At 40.4% G+C, this 23,060-nt stretch overlaps 1 protein-coding gene across 1 annotated transcript in view; it reads left to right on the forward strand.

The window, feature by feature from the left end:
• Positions 1–5,941: 5,941 nt before the first annotated feature.
• VPS29 (VPS29 retromer complex component) overlaps positions 5,942–23,060 on the forward strand; it is a 33,114-nt gene continuing 15,995 nt past the window's right edge. The window contains exons 1-3 of the mRNA XM_069214872.1: positions 5,942–6,091; positions 18,515–18,706; positions 21,363–21,598. Coding sequence (XP_069070973.1) covers positions 6,089–6,091; positions 18,515–18,706; positions 21,363–21,598 — 431 coding nt within the window. The 5' untranslated portion in view covers positions 5,942–6,088. The remainder of the gene's footprint in view (positions 6,092–18,514; positions 18,707–21,362; positions 21,599–23,060) is intronic.

Genomic DNA, 23,060 nt, shown 5'->3' on the forward strand with positions numbered 1-23,060 from the left:
TCCCGACTTAATCAATTGGCACAAGTATAATGCTGGTTGCACTTTCAAAACATCCTTTAAAAGCACTATGCCCACCTTAGTGTGCAACACAGCACACAAAATGCAGAGTGGCACACATATTAGTAGCCATGTATAATAAACCAACATGTGTACTGCCTGATCTTCTCCTATCCCATTTGAAAAGGGGACAGATGGAAGGGGTGTCTGACTGGTCTCTCTACAGAGCACTTTTTAAACTAAAAACAGCTATGGTAGACAATGTTAAAAACACAGGGGCCTTAGAAGGTTAGTGCAGGGCATCCTACAAGCTCACCTTAAATTAAGTGACCGGTCGGCATCTAACCACTTCCAAATTGGTGTGATCTGAAACGGGTTGCTGGCTTTTAATGAGTCATTATAATCAAACTTCAAACCTTCAGACATCTAGTGTGTGTGAGCAGGGTGTCACACATTATACAGGGCCAAAGAACATGAGTATTCAGCAGGACAGCTGGTGCACATCAAGGTAGGTTGTCTCATTTGGAGTTGTCACCTGTGTAGGTGAGATGATGTGAATGGGAATACATAAAGTCCATTTTTCTAGATATATTGGATCTACTACAACACAATTCCATGTCTGTTTGAAATGGGGTCTTTGGTTGGCAGTCAGGTTACCCCCTGTCCAAGCAAGGACCCTCACTCTAGTCCGGGTAAGTCACACACAATCCAAATTATCCTGTGCCCACCCTCTGGTAGCTTGACAATAAACAGTTAGGCTTAAGTTAGAAGGCAATGTGTAAAGTATTTGTGCAATAAACCATGCAATAACACAGTATAGCACCACACAAATACACCACACAGTGTTCAGAAAAATATATAATATTTATCTAATAAGATCAGGGTCAAAACGATTAAAATGCAGTAAGTATATGTTGAGATATCATCGGAAAAGTTATATAAAGTGTCTTTAGTCTTTTAAAAGTAATAAATGTCTCTTTCAAGCACAAAGTACCTGGTTTGCGTTCAAAATCTCCACAAAGAACCACAGAGAAGGAGATGCGTGGAAAAACAAGGGGTTTGCGTCAATTTCTCAGGCTGCACACGCCAATGCGTCACTTAATTTTCACGCAGGGATGGCTGTGTGTCGATTTCCGGCACTTAGTTGTGGATCCTCTCCGGGTTGCGGGGTTTTCAAACGCTCCGGGGATGATGCGTGGATTTCCTGCGCTGACAGGACGAAGTCACAGGGGCTGTGTCGATCCGGTGGGCGTTGCATGGAAATTTCTACCGCAAGGCAGGTGCGTTGATCCAGTGGGCCGTGCGTTGAATTTCCGGTCGCTACGCTGGCGCTATGTCGATCTTCTCGTTGCGAAGTCAGGCTGCGTTGTTCCGGTTCAGCGTGCAGTGAATTTTTCACCACGGTGCAGGCTGTGCGGCGTTTTTGGCAGGCTCTGCGACGATTTTTGCTGTACAAGGAGTCCTTCTTGTAGAGATGAAGTCTTTTTGGTCCTGAGACTTCAGGGAACAGGAGGCAAGATCTATCCAAGCCCTTGGAGAGCACTTCTCACCACGGCCAGAGAGCAGCAAGGCAGCAGGGCAACATCAAGGCAGCAGCCCTTCAGAGAAAGCAGACAGGTGAGTTCTTTGGGCATCCAGGCAGGTCTTCTTGGCAAGATGCAGGTTCTGGTTCTCTTCTCAGGAAGTGTCTGAGTTGATAGGGGCAGAGGCCCTGTTTAAATACCCAAATGTGCCTTTGAAGTGGGGGAGACTTCAAAGAGTGGATTAGAGGTGCACAAGGTCCCCTTTCTGTTCAATCCTGTCTGCCATGGTCCCAGTAGGGGGTGTGGCAGTCCTTTGTATGAGGGTAGGCTACTGTTCTTCGACATGCAAGTGTCAGGCCCTCCACCCTCCCAGCCCAGGAAGACCCATTCAAAATGCAGATGTATGCAGGTGAGGCTGAGTATCCTGTGTTTGGGGTGTGTCTGAGTGAATGCTCAAGGGAGCTGTCAGCTAAACCCAGCCAGATGTGGTTTGTAAGGCACAGAAGGAATTAAGTGCAGAAAAATGCTCACTTTCTATAAGTGGCATTTCTAAAATAGTAATTTTAAATCCAACTTCACCAGTCAGCAGGATTTTGCATCACCATTCTGACCATACTAAATATGACCTTTCTATTCCTTTCAGATCAGCAGCTACCACTCAAACAGTATATGAGGGTAGCTCCAATGTTAGCCTATGAAGGGAGCAGGCCTCACAGAAGTGTAAAAACTAATTTAGGTATTTTACACTACCAGGACATGTAAACTACACAGGTACAAGTCCTGCCTTTTGCCTACACAGCACCCTGCCCTATGGGTTACCTAGGGCATATCTTAGGGGTGACTTATAGGTAGAAAAAGGGGGGTTTTAGGCTTGGCAAGTACTTTTTAAATGCCAAGTCGAACTGGCAGTGAAACTGCACAAACAGGCTTTGCAATGGCAGGCCTGAGACAAGGTTAAGGAACTACTTAAGTGGGTGGCACAATCGGTGCTTCAGGTCCACTAGTAACATTTAATCTACAGGCCCTGGGCACATATAGTGCACTTTACTAGGGACTTATAAGTAAATTAAATAATCCAATTGGGTATGATCCAATGTTACCATGTTTAAAGGGAGAGAGCATATGCAGTTTAGTACTGGTTGGTAGTGGTAAAGTGTGCAGTGTCTTAAAACCAGCTAAAACAGTATCTAAAAAGTGGCGGTAGCCAGACAAAAAGTTAGCGGTGACCACCCTAAGGCTGTCAGCTCTAACAATGTCCAAAAGAGATGTTTTCCTTTCTGAAACATAAATCTGAATCCGCAAAGATACAAAGAATATATAAAGGAATCAGTTAAAAGATATTTGGGAGTTGTCTTAATAATTTCAGAATTATTATTAGAGCAAACAAAAGAATAATTGCATTTCCTTTGGTTTCGTATCTTAACACGGGTCTCCACATTGGTTCGGATTAATCAGCCCTCGCGTACACGCTTTGGGGGAGTGAAAGAGAAACTACTGTACTGACAGATATTCTTGTTACTGTTTGCTTCTACTTCACGGTAGGTGATATTTAGGATTTGTCACTTTAGACTTATATGAGTCGTGCCCCAATAATAAACGTGTCGGTTAAACTAATGTATTCTAAAACTCTGTATATAATCGTAATTGGATTGTATGCCGCGATTGGACTAAGTTCATACAATTTGCTTGGAGTTCTATGACTATGGAGTTGTTCTTAAAGGTATGCATCTTGAAACTTTGAACTTGGGCCTAACAGAGACATAATTTTTCTGGCTATTCTGGTGATACTTGGGGTCTACGGTTTTCCTACCAATATTTTTTTCTTTCTAATTACTTCACTTATTTCACGAGTGTGTGGTGGTGGAATTCCCTCTAGGGTATGCCTCTTTTCTCCAGTCAGAGTTCATTAATATTGAAGTCACATCACATGTATCATATAAACACAATGAAAAGATATATATGTCTTTTCTGTGAAGCAGTCACCATTAAAATTGTGATACTTTCAAAATGTTCACATTGACAAACAATTCTTTGATGTTGGTGATGGGTTAAATTGTAATCAACTTGTTAAATGATGGATCTGATTTGCTTTTAAACTTATAAATATGGAAAATTGTATTAATTACAGCCCTGAGGAAGTCATTGCGACAATTTTTCGCACAACGAAACATGTGTTGGCTGTTGACTCTTGGCTATTGCTGTTTGGTACATCTCCAAATAAACAATAAGAAGATTGCATTAAAGCTGTTGGCTATTGTGTATTTGGGACATTTCTATGACAAGAAGAAGACTGGACCTATCATAATAGACACGGACATTAACGTATTGATTCACACCAGTGCCTCTGATACTTTGAACAATATAATTGCAAAGAATCTGGACAGTTTTAAATAAACTATTTCCCACTTACCAGCTCTTAGCTGTTCCAAAACAGCAACAAGGAAATAAATAGCTGGTCCTTTTTCCAAAAGAGGTAGCAACTCTGTGGAGAAGTGTGGCTCAATGGTTAGAGCGGCAGACCCTGATGCAGAAATCAGGCAGGGACCAGGGTTCAATTCCCACCTCAGTGGGTCTTGGGCTCAATTTCCTTGGACCTGATAATTCTCACATTGGTGCCTGATCTAATTCATGGGTCTAACTCTGGGCAATAGCTTGCTTAATTTCCACAACAGCTCCAACAGTGCTGGGATGCCTGGCTTCACCTTGGAGGTTGCCCAGGAGTGGGCACCTCACAGAGTAAAGCCAGGAGGGGTTCCACAGTGGTATGTGTACAGCGCCTTGAGACCCTAACAGGTGAGTAGTGCACTGTACAAAGTTTACATTTTGAAAACATAACACTGACAGCCAGATTTATCAAATTTTCGCACAGCAGTCAAAAATGCTGCACTGCGTGAGGAGAGAGCAGAAGAGTGCCAATTCCACAAAGACATGGTACTCTCCTCCCCTCTCCCTAGCGCTGGTGCAGATTTCTGCTACCAACCATCACACACAAACTTTTGCGATATAATGCAAGACAGCCTCCATGAGTCTAGCATAAATTTTGTACTGGAAGGGTACCGTTTCAGTATAAAATACTATGCCTAGACAACTTATAACACTTTTCCTTCTTTGTATGTGTGCTATACAATGGAGCACACAAGCAAAGTCAGAAAAGAAAGGAGCAATTAAATAATTTCTCCTTTTAACGTCTGGTTTCAAAAGGCATTATTTATTTTGCAAAACCCTACCTCACATTTTTTGGTATGTGGGGTTTTGCATCAAAAAACATTTGTGCCTGCATGGGAATGCCCATGTACCACCCATGGAACGCACCATAGCACTAAGTAACGCAAACCAGTGATTTGTGCTTCGTTGCGTTTGCTTTGAGGCAAATTTCCAGCGCAAAACAAGTTTTGTGCTGGATAGTACATAACAAAAAAACAATTTTGTGCTGGTTTGTGTCACTTTTATAACACAAACACAGAGCAAATTGTGAGTAAATTTATCTCGCAGTGTGCCATTGGTGGCTTAACACACCCTTTACCAAATTTCCAGATACAATTCAACACATATTATGTGAACCTCCAAACTAGTATTCTAATCTAATGTATTTCTGTAAAAAAAAAACGAATGAAATACATTCGAAGGATGGCATAACAATTCATATACCTTTTAAGTGGCTGCCTGATATAACACATTTCATTTTTAAACCAGTTCCTACAACCAGTCCGTAAACTAGCCTTTCGGGTTTTTCGCGAGACTGTGCCGCCGTCGTCCTCAATAGGCAGAAGCACATGCAACAGGTCGCTGTAGACTGACAGAATCGTGAAAGCGCGGGAAAGAGAACCAGAAACCGCGAGACTTCAACCATTCTGCTCACGAGATAGCCAAAGAGAAAAACTCGTGATGGCGTGTGTCAGCGTCTGAGTGCCAGGTTGTTAGTACGAAACAAGGGTACTTTCCACCGCACACTCACAGTGAAAATGGGAGCAGAGGGCTACTTTTGCAAAAACCTATTACGTGTTCGATTGTCGTGCAACGTGAAGATGCAAACCGTTAATGGAAAATATTTTCAATTATTATTTTTACTCTCCACTTCATGGTGTATTTAAAAGTAACATATTTCTCAATGGAAACTGCATTTTATTGTTTTGTTGGTGTAGCTGCCTTTCTTTAAAAAAAAAAAAAATGGGCCACTCATGTTCGTGACTGTCATTTATATCGCAATCTAGCCGCATGATCCGGGCCCTTCATAATGAATGCTAACGATTGCTTCATGGTGGGAGAGCGAACTGTTTGCACAAACGATAAAATAATCCTTGAGCGCTTGTTTGTAGATTGAAGTAGTACATTTCAACATGGCTGACTTGTGTTAGCAGTCGTTCTTTTCCGCCTTGAATCGTCTGTCTTCTAGCTTTAGCCACGCTGTTCGTTTGAGGTATTTTGTCCTTCTCGTGAGCCGTACGTATTATTCCGCTGACACTTGCTTCTGATTGGTGCTGTTGGACGTCTGTGCTGGTCTTCCTGAGGGCGCTGCTGCTTCCTGTGTGAGCCCAGCAGAGACAGATCAGCTGAGCAGCAGCGGCAGAATGGTAGGAGCCGTTCCGTGCACTAGGGAGGCGATTTCTCCAGGGAGAGTTTCTCCCCTTCTCCTGGTGGACTTTCCGGGAGACTTGGGAGAGCGAAAGATACATCAGAGATTCACTGGTCAGGCCTTGGCCTGCAAGGCTAGCATGGGCGCGGAGATGTAGTGTCTGTCACATGATCTGAGCATGCATGTCATCGCATCACAGTTTAATAAATTCCAGTTGTGCAAGGGCTCGACCTGCTGAGAAGCATAGGATAGGTGTGTGCCAAAGGGCGCTGTCTGTTCCCTATATTGTCTGACTTTGACCCTCCCCGCAAACTGTAGTATGTTTGCTGCAGGTGTTCCAAATTCCAGGCATATCGGAAAGAATGCAGTAGGTATAGAGAGGCACTAACTGTCATATGAGACGCTCTACTCTGCAAACACGATCAGTAACCGGCGTGCAAGATTCCACTGACTGGCTTGTGGTAGAGCATGTGGTGGATACAAGGAATCACTGGCTGTCAATCCATCATACACTGACTGCAATGTAATCACAAACAATGCTGATCCGCTCCAAAAGTACAGAGGCCATTTTTCTCCTTCAGGATAGTTGCACCAGGGAGGCCTTGTCACGAAATTCTAAACAGTGGCAGGGCATCTTAATTATCAGCATTTACATATCTGCAGTGAGCCAAAAGAAGAATAGTGTATTTGTTGCCAGCTAGTACTTGTAAATGTTCTGCCCAGGAATGTTCTTACTAAATAACGTGTTTGTTCAAATTCAATTGTAGAATGTTAGCCGTACATGAAATTTAAGTTACATGTAAGAATACTAAGACCTAACTACAAGAACAAAAAAGTGTTGGACAGAATTGCTGAATTAATCTTAGCAACTACTGATTACTATATTCCTCATTCCTGTCCATGGTATTTTCGCTCCCTCTACCACTGCGGATAGGAGCAGACCATGTACAAATGAGCCTTGCTCTTACAGTCCCTCCCAAAGTTGTTGGTCTTGCTGTGATAGCAGTAATCAAGCTAAACTGTCTGGTCTTGTCTCCTCTTGAGGGGAACACAAATCGGACAAAGAGATATTTTCCACATTAGCTCACTGAACTAAAAAGATTGCCACTGGCTGAGACTTTATGCAAGCATTCCACGCGACCCATCATTTTTTGATGTATTTAAGTGGGCTCCTAAGTGTAGTGGGTACGCTGTGAAGTAGATACTATGCTTGCGTCCCTTAGGGTCCAAGCTGCATCTCACTGCTTTCAATATTCAGGTCCTGTCAGTTACGTTCACCAACTACTTCAGTATAGAATGGAAAATACTGTTGCTTCTCAACATGGGTGCAGTACTTTTTAATGGAATGTTTCTGGCGTTTTTCAGCATTAAACAGTTACTCTGTTATAGCGAGTACCTGCATATTTATATTTCCATTTCAGGCAGTGACTGATGAGGATAAACAAGTCTGTATCTGGCCTTGATTTTTTGTGTTCCCATCCAGCGAGGATAATAACTCTCAATTCGAACTGGACTTTTCATATGGGAGAAGGGCAAAGGTTGATTTTAAATGGTTGCTTCATGTCTGGAGTGGCTCAGTGGGCAAAATGAAAATGTACTGGAATGCGGCCTAGTGATTGCCAGTGGCTGAGACCTTTACAGTATCTTTTTTTTTTTTTTTTGTTGTTGCAATTTTCATATCTAACTATAAACTCAAGTCTGATTAAAACGTTTGCTTTTATAATATCTGTCAAAGCCATTTAATGCCCTCTGATATCACATAAAATAATAATTTAGTTTCTGTGTGTGGCTTTTTATCTATGCAAAATTAAATTGTGCAAGGTTAATTGATATAGGATTTGCCATGCCATTCACGGCAAACGTTAAACCTGTTTGGTTTTGATGAGTGATATTTAATTAATTTTCGTCAGAGAGGACAAGTTGTATCTTTCATGGAGAGGCGACCATTTGAAACAATGGCATCGTACTATAAAATAGTTTTGTTATCTTAGAGGACTTCTAATATGCTTTTCCAAACGCGACATTCATGTATGTGAAAATGCATTGAAACTGATAATTCAGTCGAAAGTAGTAATGCATAGAAAACACAAACTGATTTTGCCGAGTAATAACAAACTCTAGAATTCTTGTTAATTTGTTTTTCAAATATATTATCCCATTGTCGTCCTAAAACTTTTGTATATGACTTCCTAACACTTCCGTCTGTAACATTAGGATTCATTAACTAATTTTTTTCAGAATCATTTGCTCAAGTATAATTTTTTTCTGTTGCTTTCTTTATTTAACCCTGGTCATTTCACGCTGTTTTCAACCCCCTTCCTTCCCTGTCTTCAATCAACACCTTCATTCCACTAAGGCTGGGCACAGAGTAAGTTGCTTCTCTTGGCTTCTGTTAGCACGGGTGATTGGAAAGCTGATTTTCGGCATAATTTGTCGAGTCTTGTCCTAGTTATTTGTCACTTCTCAAAATACTGACAAACACATACTCAAACCGTACAGCACCAATCCAAAGAACGTTTTATGTTTAATAGTGTAACTGTATTTGTTTCAAGGGGCAACAGTTTTTCAGGCTTAGAGAAGCTTTATAACCCAGGAGCCTGAATTAATTGTAAATCGATCACATTTCTGATGCAACAACATGTTTTATTCCAAATTAGTTCAGAAAGAAAATAAATCACCCGGGCACATTTTTTCTTTCATCACCAATAGTGGAGTTAGATTAAAAAAAAAAAAAAAACGAGACTGATGGTCAGGAGGTGGCAGCCATATATTTGTATATGTGAATTATGTTAACTAATCCACGTGTATGTCACTCTCGTAGTTTATGGGTTTGATATTTTCCTGTCTGCACAGCCAAACATAAGCTTTGTATCTAATTTAGTCCTACAATTTGTGTCCTCTGCACAGTTGGACCAAACATTATTTTAGATGGATGGGGAGAAGAGAGGTTTGGTAAGATCTGTTTATGAGGGGGCTTAGTTACATGTTGTCCAAAATAACAGAAAAATAGTATTTGGTTTGGAACATTATTAAAGACGCATCCCTAAAATATGGATGTAACATGTTTGGCTACTCACGATATGCTACAGCTTTAATGTTAGAGACACTTGTACATTGAATTAAGCAGAGCAACATAGAACTTACCCAAGCATGCTTTCTTAGATAAGCTGACAAAACAAGGACAACCCAAGTTTGTTAATAGTTAGGCAAGTACTTGTCTAATTCATATTAGAGCCCGGAAACAAAAAGATGCTCACTAGCTACGACTTCTGCGTTTACTTCATGCTTTGGGGAAAATAGCAGATCTGAGCACAGACACAGATCTGTGTGACTTTCCTTCCTCTACCAACTGTGAATTTAAAGTTATATTCGCTACAATGACCCCTGGAATTGGATTTCAACACTTTGACACAAATGAGCCTGAGCAAAGTGGTATTTCCGTTTAATACAAGGCTCTCAGGATAATCCTTCTCACAGGTCTGTCACTGCAGCTAGTTCTTTAGGATCTTTACCCAGGCTCAGTCCTAGCGTAGAGTAGAGATGGCGACTAACAGAGCCCTATCACTAGATTACAGGCTCTTCCCAGCTGCACTTATTTGTAGCTCCACCTTTGGATGATAGAGAAACGTACTCATGGACTCTCTCATCAAACAAAAAATAGCTATCTTTACCAAACACCTGGACAGCCTCGAGACCGTAATGATGACTCTCAGTGCCACTGCAAATCGGCAACATGCAAAACTGTTTCCTAGTTTCATTTGTGCCAGTGGTTGCAGGTTTGAGGACAGGACATAGTTTTTATCTTCAGACTTTGATCCTGAACAGAAAGGGGAAAAAGGAGGATGAAGAGAACTATAGGAAAACAGTGACCAAGTGAGAAAGCAGGCTTGGAAAAAAAAAAATCTTTCCGGGTGGAAGTAAAAGGAAGCTTGGGGTGGTGGAAGACCCATGAGGTGAAATTAACAGCAGTAGCAGCAGCAGAAGGCTCCTAAGAGAAACATTTGGATCTCGCATTTTATTTATTTAGCAAATTAAATAGTGCACAAAAGTATCTGTCACGTGAGTTGAGGTTTTGGAATCTAACTGAAGAATGCAGAAAGTTACACGTTGAGTCTGGATGTTCAAAAAACACTAGAAAAGGACCCCAACTAGTTTGTTAATGTTCTGAACACTCCTCAACCGAAACTCCATTTACTTCTGGCTGTTTGATAGCAGGTATTGAAGTTTTGAATCGTGTCACTAGATTTGGAAAATCTTGAGTTAATGTGGTCGGAGGTCGCCCCTAGTGTCTTGGAACAAAGACTTATGACTGCAGATAGGAAGATGTGCTGATTTTGAAGCATAAAAATACTCGTGAGACTTGGTTCCTGGGGTTCCATGGCAGTCACTGGCTACTTGGCACAAACTGTGACAGTTGAACTTGTTTACCACTACATCTCAAATTCAAAATGCTGGTACCTTTAAGGCTTTACTTCGTATTTGACTCTCATCCCATTCCCAGAATGAGAAGAGCAGTGATTGAGCACCTTTATATGCATCTTGATGCTAGTCTTTGTCAGTGTAGACCTTTTGAGAGCCTTAAAAGTATGCATGACATGTGAGTGACCTCTACCACATGAAGAGTTCCCAGATCTTTTCATGGGGAACATCTTTCCTGATCACAGCCCGAGGCATGCCCAGAGTGGTAAACACATTTATGTCCTCCATTTTTCCTTCACAAATGGTCTCTAATGTGCCACTGGAGAAAGCAGGGATAAGGTCATTTCTACGAAATCGGACCAACCTTGATAACTCGCTCCCCTTTCCATTGCTGTAGATGGACAGTTGGCACAGATAGAGCAGTTAATAGGCTGTCTATGCCCAACTTCTTAGAATTTCGTAGTTGATTGTGTCTGGTAAGGTCTTAGAATCTCAAACGTTTTTGTTAGCGGTCCTGTGAAATTCGTGCATTTCCTCTGGCATGCTGTATAAGCATGATATGTCCTATTCTTAGGGTCGTTTCCTTTCAGACAGCAAATGGGCCATAATCTTCCTCTTTAAATCGTTTATATCCTGCAACAGTGCTCTGATCTCTTGCATGTCATCTGCAAGGTTGGGGGTGGGTTTGCAATTTGGAAGACGATCTCTGACAGAGGCCTCTCTTTGTTTATCAAAGGGGTCTTGGGTTTCAGTCCACACTGAGGCCCATTGTTCCAGGTACCTCTTCTCCACTGCTCCCTGTCTGTTTAGCTTTGTTTGCCTAACTTCTGCTGCCCAAAAGGGTGTTGAAGTATACTCGAGCTCCTGCATCTCAACTGTATTGAGTGAATGAGCACTTCAGTTGTGAGCACTAAGACTGAAGTTGAATGTAGATGATCTTCATGGTCATAGTTGCTGTCTCTCTGAAGGAGCATTTTATTACCGCCTTGATTTAATGCTGAGATTGTCAACTAGATTCATGTATTGCCCAAACATCTTATCTCCACTCTGGCCATTCAATAACTGTGCCCTCTACTGCTGCCTAGAAAGCTATTGAGCATATGCTCCTTTTACAAAATGGCCATACCAGGCCATTCCAGGTCTTCTCCTTCTTTAGAGTGTAGCCCTACAATTAAACATGACCACATTCTCTTGCCACGAGTCATGACAATGCAGCCCAGCTATCTGCTCTAAATCCTACAAAAGGTGTCAGAAATTGGGCTGTATGTTCACCCTACACCTGTTAACCAACATGCACAGCTGTGAGGTTCCTTCCTACAGCCCATCCATCCACTAAAAACTCCAACAACAGGAGAATGAGGTGTGGGTTATGAGAAAAGGCGAACCTCAGTAGATAAAGATAGAGAACATGTTCTGAAGGACATAGCTACTAGCAGTTTTTTAAACTCTACCTGCTAGCCTTGCAGATATATATTTTTCAATGCAAAACTAGATTCAATGGGAATCCTGTCAAGCTGAAGGTGGAATTGGGAATTGCTGTCAGGATTCCGGTGTCCCTGAGAATGGTTTCTGACAAAAACGGGGCTCTAATTATACCAGTAATAAAGTACTCAGAATGCTGCCAGAGGAGAAATTGCATGGTCTTTATAGACCTATTTCATCTTCTGCACCACTGCGTTCAATAGTAGTTATAGGCTGAGTTGTGATATACAAAACAGGACGTACTTGTCACTTAGGATCCATCGTCCTCCTGTCTACCCTCCGCTCACCCCCTCCAACCATATGCTGGTACTGCCTTCTTCTTGGCTTTGTGAATGTCTCCGCCTGCACCATGTAACCATGTCTGCAGGTGACATACTTCTGTTGCTCTGCAGAGTTCTCATTGACACTCCAAGATCCCGTCCAAGCAATTGAAATTCCCACTTTAGATATAAAATGTATAAGAATTACCTGAACAAAAGATTTATTAAATCCAGGTGTGATCTGTTTTATGTCTGAGATAGTGAAGTGAATGATGCGGGGGAATGAGAAGTCTCTGTGGTCCGTGAAGGTGCTGCTGTTTTGTGGCTGAAGCTGGATGTGAATGGAAGCCAGCCCTTAGTGGGGTGGATGCATCACCAAATCCTTTTAAAGCAATCTACAAGCAAGGGCAGCTTACCATCTTTACTGCCTCAGCCTGAGATCTATTTTTTAGTAGAGTATTAACAAGGCATTTCATATGTGATTTTTGCCTCCCCGACCCCCCATATATTCAGGGTGCTGATTTATAGTTGCCAAAACTTAAGGTGCCAAAAGAGTGACTGAGAAAGCCAGTCCCATACAGTTTTGATTAGCTACCAGAAAGTGAGAGATTTCCTGTCTACTCTCGAGACAAACTTCCTGCTTGTTGCAAACAAAAAATCCACCTACCCCCAAATTCTGCCTTTTGGCCGAATTCATTCGCTGCCAATTAAATAAAGCAACTTTGCAAGATAATTGACAAGCTACCATAGAGCAAATTGTGAACTGTCACCTAAGCAGAGAGCTTTCCTGCTATCCAATAAACTTTGTCTTAAGCATTTTGCGTTATCTGCCATTGATAATTTAGCAATCAGCCTGCAGTATAGGAAAACAAGTAAGATCTTTTCCACTTAGTGTTAATACTTGCTAAAATGTTTAATGCAGTCTTGCGTGGAAAGTGTCTGTGCCTCATCAGTGCTCATAAAGAAACCTCTGAGTTCTCCAGTGATGCGAGACCTATTTAGGACGGGAGTGTATGAGGTGCTTGTGCATATAATGCTGAATTCACTGTTGTGCTACGAGAATTGACTATAACAGTCACTCACCTGAGCCTGAATTGATGCCACACTGCCACGGAGTGAGTGCATGAGATGACACCCTGCTGAAGTGGTTAAGGAACAGAGCAGTATCTAGCTGTTATGATAACTTTTACATATAGTTTGTATATTCTGTTTTGTGTCATGTATCTAGTGTTCCCGCTGATTCCACAGCAATTTTCCACAGTATCCCTGAGTGAAAGAGTGATGCTTCTGTCTGACTGTGGAAAGCGAACTGGTTGTGTGTGCCCTTCTGGAGCTGTTTGTGGATGTCTGAAGCTAGCTACGGAAGGCGGCACCAGGTGGGATGTATGTATGTTGTAAACTGTCTTAAGATATCAGCTGTCATCTTTTCTACATCAACCGCAGACCTTTTTTCACTACAGAGCTCCATTGGTGTACACTGGTCACATGTTTTGCAGTTTGACGCTGTCACATTGCTTTGGTTTCATAGGAATGATGTTTTAGCAGCTGTTCCCGTGTCACTGATGAGTAGCTGAGAAGTATAGAGAGCAAGATGAAGCACTGTGGTCTACTACAATCCAGAAAAAAATCTCCATTGCCATTAAATTTAAGCATTATCACACCATAGTACTTCCAATGTCGAAATTAGCAGGAACAAATGGTTAATATGACAGTCTCTACAGTAACTCAGTTTATGTGTTTTAAGGGGCTTCTCCGTCTGATTTTAAAAAATTGCAGTTGAATGCTGCACACAGTGAATCTGTACCTGAACCTATACGCTGGCAGCTAGTTATTACAAATACTGGACACTAAAAAAAAAATGTAGCTGCTTCCTCACCATCTGCATTGTGTTCAGACTCATCCGTTAAACAATTGGTAGCCTTTTCAGTTTAGGATTTCGAACAGTAAAAATCATTTTTAAACTGGTAACTTCAATCTCATTTCTATTTAAAAATTTAAAGCACCAGATTTAGAGTTGTGCAGACGAGTTACTGTGTCAGAAACGTGACCGATATGAGTGCATTATTTCCCATGACACTTGTAATAAGGCCGATGGAATATCTGTTACTTTGTGATGGAATAATCCATCCGCCAAACTCTAAATTGTTATACAAATTCACTAAGTAAGGAATCTCAACAGGGTAAGAGATTTACATGCAAATAAGTTAAACGGTGAACAGACTATCCTGTGTGTAACCAATTGACATTTTGTTTTAGATTTTCTGGATGTCCTTAAGCTTAATACTTGTCCATGGTTCCAGTTTCTCTCAGCCCAAGTGAAAATCACAACACAAGAAGACAGACTCAATTTCTCATGTCGCTACTCCTCTTTTTCAACATTTTCTGATATTGCATGTGGTCCTTTGAGTTTCTGGAATGAGAACAAAAATCTGTATCAACATGTTTGCAGTTATTTTTGCATGGTTTCGTTTGCATCCTTTGCCATTCTAACTGTGTTTTACAATCAAATTCTCTTTATTACCTTGGTATTTTTTACATGACTGCTTCTATGGCTGATTTGGTGGCCTAAAGGCTTCTGAGTAGACAGTGTTTTTTCTTACTAAAGTTTGGCACTTTCTGTGGCTCAAATCCACCTCATTATTGTTATTGTTGTTATTCTACTAATATTAACCCCATTAGGACGACTCTCAGTTGTTGCCTCTGTCCTTCAGAGGTGCTTTTTACGGTCACAAAGGAGCTCAAGCAAGGTTACTAATTCTCTTGAGCTACTTTTTAATTCAGTCTTTTCTTTGAATGATTTGCTCTTTACAGATTCCAAATCTGAAAGTAGCTACTCTTTGAGAAGCTTAATATATCATGGGCCTGGGCATAGTCATCCATTCCAGTTAGCACACGATAATGCATTCTTTGCTATCCAGGAGGGACCTGAGAGAGCTTGCAAAATCAGGTTTTTCTTTTTTCTTGACCTTTCCAAGGCTCATGACGAGAGTCCTACTGCCTGCAGAAGCTTGTGGCCGGTACAGACCCACGACAGGCACATCCCACAGGAGCAGCAGCTAAAATTCTCTGGGGGAAAAGGGGTACGCTTTGGATTGCGTAAATCAGCGCCAACCTTTACGTGCCACCCAGAAGCCCTTATTAGCTTAATACTTACACATTTGTAACTTGATGATAATCTGATCAGAGAGTGCAAGAAGTACTAGGCCAAAGTGATATAAAGCATCACTAAGCCCCAGTTGATATGCTGGCTAAGTTTGAAAAGGAACTGGATGTAAGGGTGTTGAGCCCTTGGAGTATAGTTTAATCCAAACGTAGGCAAATGTCAGGTGAATGAGCATTGCGTTTAATAATGTCTCTGCAGAAAGTTAGAAACCTGGGAACTGGGAAGTTCCTGCTTTAAAAAAACGGAGGTGGAGTAGTCGAGAAAATTAAAACCCATTTTCTCCTTACAATTGCACTTCTTAGGGTTTGGGTAGCATAGGAAAGCAAGGATGCAGAACGCAGGGATCTTCATTGATATTGAAGCACAGAAAGCAGTCCCGCCATTCCAGGTTTATGTCCAGTAGACAAGAACCTCCGAGACCTGGCCAGTGGTTTAATTAGGAAAGGTAGATCTGCTTGATCTGGAATGGACCCACAAAAGAAACAAGGAAAATCCTGCATCCGTATTAGTGATTCTTGTTCTGACTCTTTTGAATATAATGTTGATACACGTCCAGGTGTTCTCCTACAGAGTACTTGCCCAACATCTTTAAACATTTTTAATGATAGAACCTCCCAAGATTCCTGATGGGCCCAATGGAATGTCTGCTTCAATGAGCAGTATCCTACAAGTGTCTACCCTGATCGTTTGTTGTAACCAACCTCCCAAACCCCTTTGGTATTCCTGGAATTACAGAGAGAGGACAATAGATTTAAGTATTTAAATGTTTGTCTAAGACACCACATTGTTGTGTATCTCCAACTTTGCAGTGTTCAACAACATTGCTGCTAATCATGATTGCAAACCAAAAGGCTCTTAAAAAAAAAAAAAAGGTTTCCAGTTTTTTTTCAATGGTGTGAGTTATCTGTAGAAAGTTATTGGATCATTTGTAAGGGAACAGCAATCACACCAACACTCTTGCATGCCTTCCAAGAAAGCAAGACAGTTTTCCTTTCTATCCACTGAAGTGTGAAGCGTTATTTCTTTGTTTTTAACCAATAAAAAGTGTTTCAGTTCTATGTATGATTGCCCTGGACTGCACTTTGCTGGTAAAGACAATCTGCACTAACTTAAAGAAACTCCGATGACTGGATCGGACGTACTGCAAGTTTCTTCTGTGGTGCAGAACAGAGTTTTTTTTGTGGTCTTTCCAGACGTGGAGTTTTGTTGCTGTAGTTATTTTATTGTGAAGAGCATGAAATATGTATGTCATTTTTTAGTCTTGTACTCCTCCACAGGTTCCCGATTAGGTGATCGTATCTATCTACTATATCTCCACTTCGCACCTTTGGAGACTTGGATGTATGAAGTAACATCTAAGATTAGGCTGCTTCTTTCTTGAAAGCTATAAGGCGAGCCTTAAAGTTGAAGGATGGGAAGGGAGTTAGAAGAGCGAAGGGCATATATTGAACTGCTCACAAGGGAAGTGGAAGCAAAATATTTCCACCCTTGCCACACATCATGAGTGCCTCAAATTACTGCTTCCATGGAGTATAGTAATTTTTCCAGGGATTTGCTGATCCATGGAGGAAGGCTTTTGCCGAGCTGTACTTGAGAATGAGGAGATGCCGGAGTGCAGGGAAAGTCCATTTCGAATGTCAGCCAGTGTAATCATAAGGGCCCCTCTAAATGGGTTTTTGAGCTGGGTGTGGCTTAGCTGTTGAGCTAGGGTATTTGAAATCACTGACGAAGATAGATCCATATATTTCAAAACTTGTCATCAACCTTTTATTTTCAGTAAACTCTCATATTGTTTTTGAAACTTAATTGGATATCACCTGATTTTCAGGCTCCCGGATATTCAGAGATTTGGTCAGATGTGCTTGTAACCCTTTCTTTGGTGATGCAGCCTTGCTTGGAGTACTTTGGTTAATTTGACCAAGTCAAGATAACAATACCAGTGTAGATGTTACTGAAACCTCTGTGATATTCCCTACCTGTTTAGAGGAGCATTTGCTATCTCCCTTTCATGTTTGCAGAAGCCCAGTGTTCCCCTCATCTAACTTACCATGAAGAAATCTCAGTTATGAAAGCAACACTAGATCACATGTTAGAAGTTTGTGGAGGGGAATCTAGATTGGATGCTTGAAAGCATGGACTCTTATCACATAGAACAATCCGATTTTGTTGAAGATGGTAGTGTTTCGACCTTTGCAGCCTTAGTGCAAGTAGTGCTGTCCTTGTTGGAGTCCTTTGTTGGGTGAGCTCAAGATATTGGCTAATGATTTCCTTCAGATCAGGAATTATTCTTTCTCTCTTTTTCCAGTCTGTGTGCATTGAGCACCAATTACTTGAGTTAACCATCGACTTTTGTTGCCATTCTCTTCTTGCACGCCCATGCGCAGTACCTTAACTGGCCCACATGCTTCAGGAGACCAGTCGCGGTGGTTGTGTGGTATTTGTCTCAACTACACCACTAACTCCAGAAATTAATCTTTCCATCATCGAACTGTAAAGCCATTTGACAAATGTCTGAGTGTAATTGGGTGGGTAGGGCGAATTTTTTTTTTTTTTTCTTCACGTGAGACTTCTCATTCATAATCACAGCAAGGTACAAAGTAGGATGTTCTTTTTATAGAAGTAAGATTTTGCCTTCCTTGGAAAAGGAAAGCTTTCTCTTTTAGTAGTAATGGAGCTAAAAGAATGAAGGGACTGGATTTATGTGATTAATCTAATAATTTATTTTGGGTGCATAATTGGTTATCTTTGATTCATTTTATCTATTTCTTTGTGATAATTGCCAAACTGAGAATATGCAATTACTTTCTTTAAGATGATTATTAAGTAGTATAAAAAAACTAGCTAATACAATCCAATATTTTTTCATAATTTTACTTGTATACTTTTTGTTATACTGAATGTAAACTTATACCTTTTCAACAGTGTTAAAACTCACCCAGTAATATTTGTGTTTCTAAACGGCGCAGCTTGAGATGATCCTTCTGGGCAGTATGTGTGTTCTCTGTTTTTAGGATACTGTATGCCTTTTTTTTTTTTTTTTTGTTTTTTGTTGCTGTCCCATGATTAATTTGTCTAATATACTTTTTCTGTGTCTAAGTTGGTGCTAGTACTAGGAGACCTTCACATCCCACATCGATGCAACAGCCTGCCAGCAAAGTTTAAGAAACTGCTGGTACCTGGCAAGATTCAGCACATCCTGTGCACCGGCAATCTCTGCACAAAGGAGAGCTATGACTACCTCAAAACACTGGCTGGCGATGTTCATATCGTTCGAGGGGATTTCGATGAGGTGATTATTTTCACTGTAAATTAATTGTTTTCATTTAAATAGTAAACCATATTCATTGATTTTATTTTGAAACTTCTGGATTATTTTCAGTCCATGCGATATATTGTAACCCAACAATGAGTAGGTCTGTGTAAAAGATTCAGTGATTTTTAAATTATTTATTTACCTGTGTATATGCAGTCAATGAACATAATCCATACTGCTCCTTTTCCTCTACTTAGTTGACTTGTTGCAGTAGGCGTATATCCGTTTTAATTAACACTACTTTTATTTCATCATTTATCACTTTCCCTCTCCTTACTCCAGATGCCTTTGTTTTTACCAACCAATTCCATCAGTTTATCTGCTGCACCCCCTTTTGATAATAACAGACGTTTTTTTTTTATAATCAAAGCTCTTCAGACAAAATACAAAGAAACGTTATTTTTGTTATAGCTCCATGGGCCAAAGTGTTGCTGCCAACTAATATCCATACTATATGTTGATCTGTTATGTAGGTGTAGTTTCCTAGGGACAGTATGACATACTGACTACGCAGATGTACATTTTTGTGTGGGCATTATAATTCATTATTTAAAATCATATGCAAAAGCATATGAACTAATATAAACTAACTTTAAAAAATGTTTGGGTTGGTTATTGAAAGCTTTAAATAGAAAAAATTAACTGAGGTAAGTGGTCCCTTGAATGTACAAATACCCTAAGGTAGTAATCTTTTTAAATTTAACAAAATAATTCCAACACTTACAGTGATTGAAGATTATGACATCTGACAAGGAAACATGATTTGCCTAAGAGTCTTTGTATTTGCTTGATGTATGTTTGTCTTCTGCCACGTCAAACCAACGTCCTACAGTAGGGATGTGATTCAATTTCTATAACCTAAACCGCCATTTTATACAGGCATGTGCCTTATCAGAAGGATTAGCCTCAAAATGTAAACAATAGTTGGCTTATGTGCACACAAGTTTAGGTAGTTGACATATAGTTTAATTATTCACAGTCAAGTAGTTTAAGCCTTGCAGTGCAAAATAAGGCACAAAGTGCATGGGAAACTAGTCCAGCCTTTCCATTTAAGAAGAAACAGCTATCTATTGTGTTAGGCATATCCCAATAAACTAAAAATTCACACTTGCTTCAAATTTAGGCAGGTCAAGTTTAATCGTAACTCTAATAATCTCTATTGTGGAGCAATGCCTGTGTTCTAGGAACATATATACCAAACAGTGGCTTTCATACAGTCTATAAGAAACCTGATTCGCGAATGTAAATTGTGAAGAAACTAGTTGGGGTGCAAAGTTGTGGCTGTAGTGTTTTTTTTGTTTTGTTTTTAAATGTATTTGCCTAATGTTTGTGCCACATCTGTACAGCATGTCCTGAATGGAAAGTATACAAGAACATCCTATAATGTTAATGACGATGAACCACTTGTAAAGCACTTTGCACCAGGAAGCCAACATCGGGTGCAAATTGCAGGATGCCAAAAGGCTAAAAGAATATCCACTGAACAATGAAACCAAAAATAAAAGGTTCAGAAATCCTGCAAAACTGCACAGTAAAACTAAAAGGCTGCTGAGGGACCTCCCACCTAGAGTGTCTTAAACATGGGAACACATAGTATGCGAGTAAGTTTGTTTTAAGTGCACCACTGCTTGTTGAGATGTTGTCTCATCAAAATTATTCAGATATACATAATTGGTCTTTCGTACTAGATTTCATTTTTAGAACAGATCATTATAAAATGAGAGCCACATGTAATTGAGATGTATTATACTCGTTTGCCATTCCTTTCAAAATCTCCATCCTATTCAAGACCACAATGTTCGGGGACTCATGGCATATCCTTGGTCATTGCTCTTTCATTGTTCTGGTGTGATAAATTATTATTGACTATATTGGATGCAGAGGGCAATGCTTTACTACAGTCTCCTCACCCTTTGTCTGAGCACATGTAAAAAAAAAAAAAAAAAAGGAGAGTAACGCACAAGGAATAAGAAGGCGACCTTTCATGCTGCGGCTTTTGTAGAGTACATTGCCTTCCTTATGACAGAAATCGATTAGTCAATCTTTATAGCTGTTTCTGCTATAGATATAATATATATGTTAGCAAGTAGTTTGAACATACAAGGAGTTTGTGTACCATGGCTTCTTTACAGAAGTAAACCTAAAGTATGCCTGTGTCCTTTAGGCGTAAATTGGCAAGCACACAACTTTAAAAAAATGTGTAGTAGCATTATGTGTGCTGGCTCAAACATTTACTGCTTTCAGCTATATAGCCTGTGCAGTAGATTTTGTATCTGTCCAAATAGTACAACAAGTTTAAAAGCTTAAACATTTTTTAAAATACACTTTCTATTTATAAATGATAACATTACATTAGTTTGATGTGCTGCTTACATAGTTAAAAAGAGACCGCTGATCATTTTGTGTGATTATGTTCGTTTCTATTCCAGATTTATGTAGAAGCAAGTCCACATGCATGTATTACTCTTCAGGAGAAGTGCAGTTTTCTGGCCCTAAGAAAATAACACATTTTGGATTTTTGTTGAGCTCATGTTTGATGTTCTTTTCCCACTTCTTTTGCTTTCCTGCAAAGGCATGTTTTATTATTTTTCTTTAACTACAATAACCTACTGTGCATTTCGTTTTATTTTAGAACCTGAATTACCCAGAGCAGAAAGTTGTGACTGTCGGGCAGTTTAAAATTGGTTTGATTCATGGGCATCAAGTTATTCCATGGGGCGATATGGCCAGCCTGGCATTGTTACAAAGACAGCTGGATGTGGACATTCTTATTTCAGGCCATACACAGAAATTTGAAGCATTTGAGCATGAAAATAAGTTTTACATCAACCCAGGATCAGCGACAGGTGCTTATAATGCGTTGGAGAGGTGAGTTGTCAGTGTGTCCAGTGCGTAAAGACGTTGAGGAAATGTTCACCATGTCCTTTTACAGCACCACCGTGACTAAAACTTGCTTTAGATTAAACTTCAACTACCTATTGACCAGTGGCCGCTGGTTCCTGTTTGAAGTGGTGGGGCGATCAGGAATGCACTTAGGCCCAACCCCAGAACTCTGGGTCAGTCATAAACAGTGTTCATAACGGGCCACGATTAAGAGCGCTGGATTTAAGACTGAAGGCAGTAGTGCAAGTTTCTCACACTGCCTAGAAGTGTGTAAAACAAAATAAAATAATACTCTTTTATTTTTTTATTTTTTTAAAAGTACTTCCACTGCTATTGATGGAGCTATGTTGTTATAAAATTAACCCAGTCGCCCAATAACATAGAGCTCTTGAAACGAGGATCAAATGTTAAGGCAAATGCCTCTCCAATGTTTGTTCAAAGTGTGTGTAGAAGGTATGTGAAAAAAATGATGAAAATATCTGGCACAGGAGTGCTCTGACACCCTGGAGCCCACAGCTTAAATATATTTGCTTTTCAGTCCTTCAGTAGCAATCCTGAGATAGAAACGTTACAGAACATGTCATGGTAAATATTAGTGGAGTCCAGGGGTGTTATTGTTTTTACTCTCCCGGTATCAATTTGTATCCGTGTGAATACGAATCCCTATGACTTTTGATGTTTCAGAAACTGACAAAATAAGCCCAATTTTGAACTTGTCTAAGAAGAGAAAGTTTGCACCTTTGGTAACATTGGGTCTGATTGATACTATATTAGTCATGCATATTATTTCACTTTAAAATATCCCTGCCTCCAAGCAGGCGCCTTTTATAACACTTGGTAAGGGTATTGCCTAGGCCTTGTGACTGGTAATTGCTGAGCACGACCATGCAGAGCAGGGACTATGAGTTTAGGTTTGGGCCATGCCTTGTGTATAACGGGTATTATAGGAAAGGATATTGAGCAAGCCTGATGGGCATTAACCCCACACACCTAATCAGTCAAAGTTTGTATTTTCAGGTCGTCAACACACACTCCAATGACTCCTTCTTAAGTCTTGACTCTGACGTTCTGCCCCACAATAATTATAACCTAAGCAAACTTTTATTACCACCGTTAGTTTCATCCTTTCCCTTTCCCTCGAGGTCTGTTAGTCTCACCCTCTTGATCCCATGCTTTTATTCTCCTCTTATGCCCTTTTCAGCTTCTCTACCAGCGCTGTGATGCAGGCTTCCACTTTTATTACTTTGATGCATCTGTCACGTACACATGGGTGTATGAAGCTCAGTGTTTAATTTGTAAATAAAAACGTGCCAGTGCCCAGAGCTCCCCTCGGAAACACGCGGCTGCTGCAATTAAATGTGCGAACATGGAATACTAAGGCAGCGTAATGCTGAAGCCATCTCGGGCCTCTTTAATCCATTGAAAGCCACTTCAGCTCACTTTTGCA

This window comes from Pleurodeles waltl, chromosome 11, assembly GCF_031143425.1.
Source record: "Pleurodeles waltl isolate 20211129_DDA chromosome 11, aPleWal1.hap1.20221129, whole genome shotgun sequence".
Classification (NCBI taxonomy): Eukaryota; Metazoa; Chordata; class Amphibia; order Caudata; family Salamandridae; genus Pleurodeles; species Pleurodeles waltl.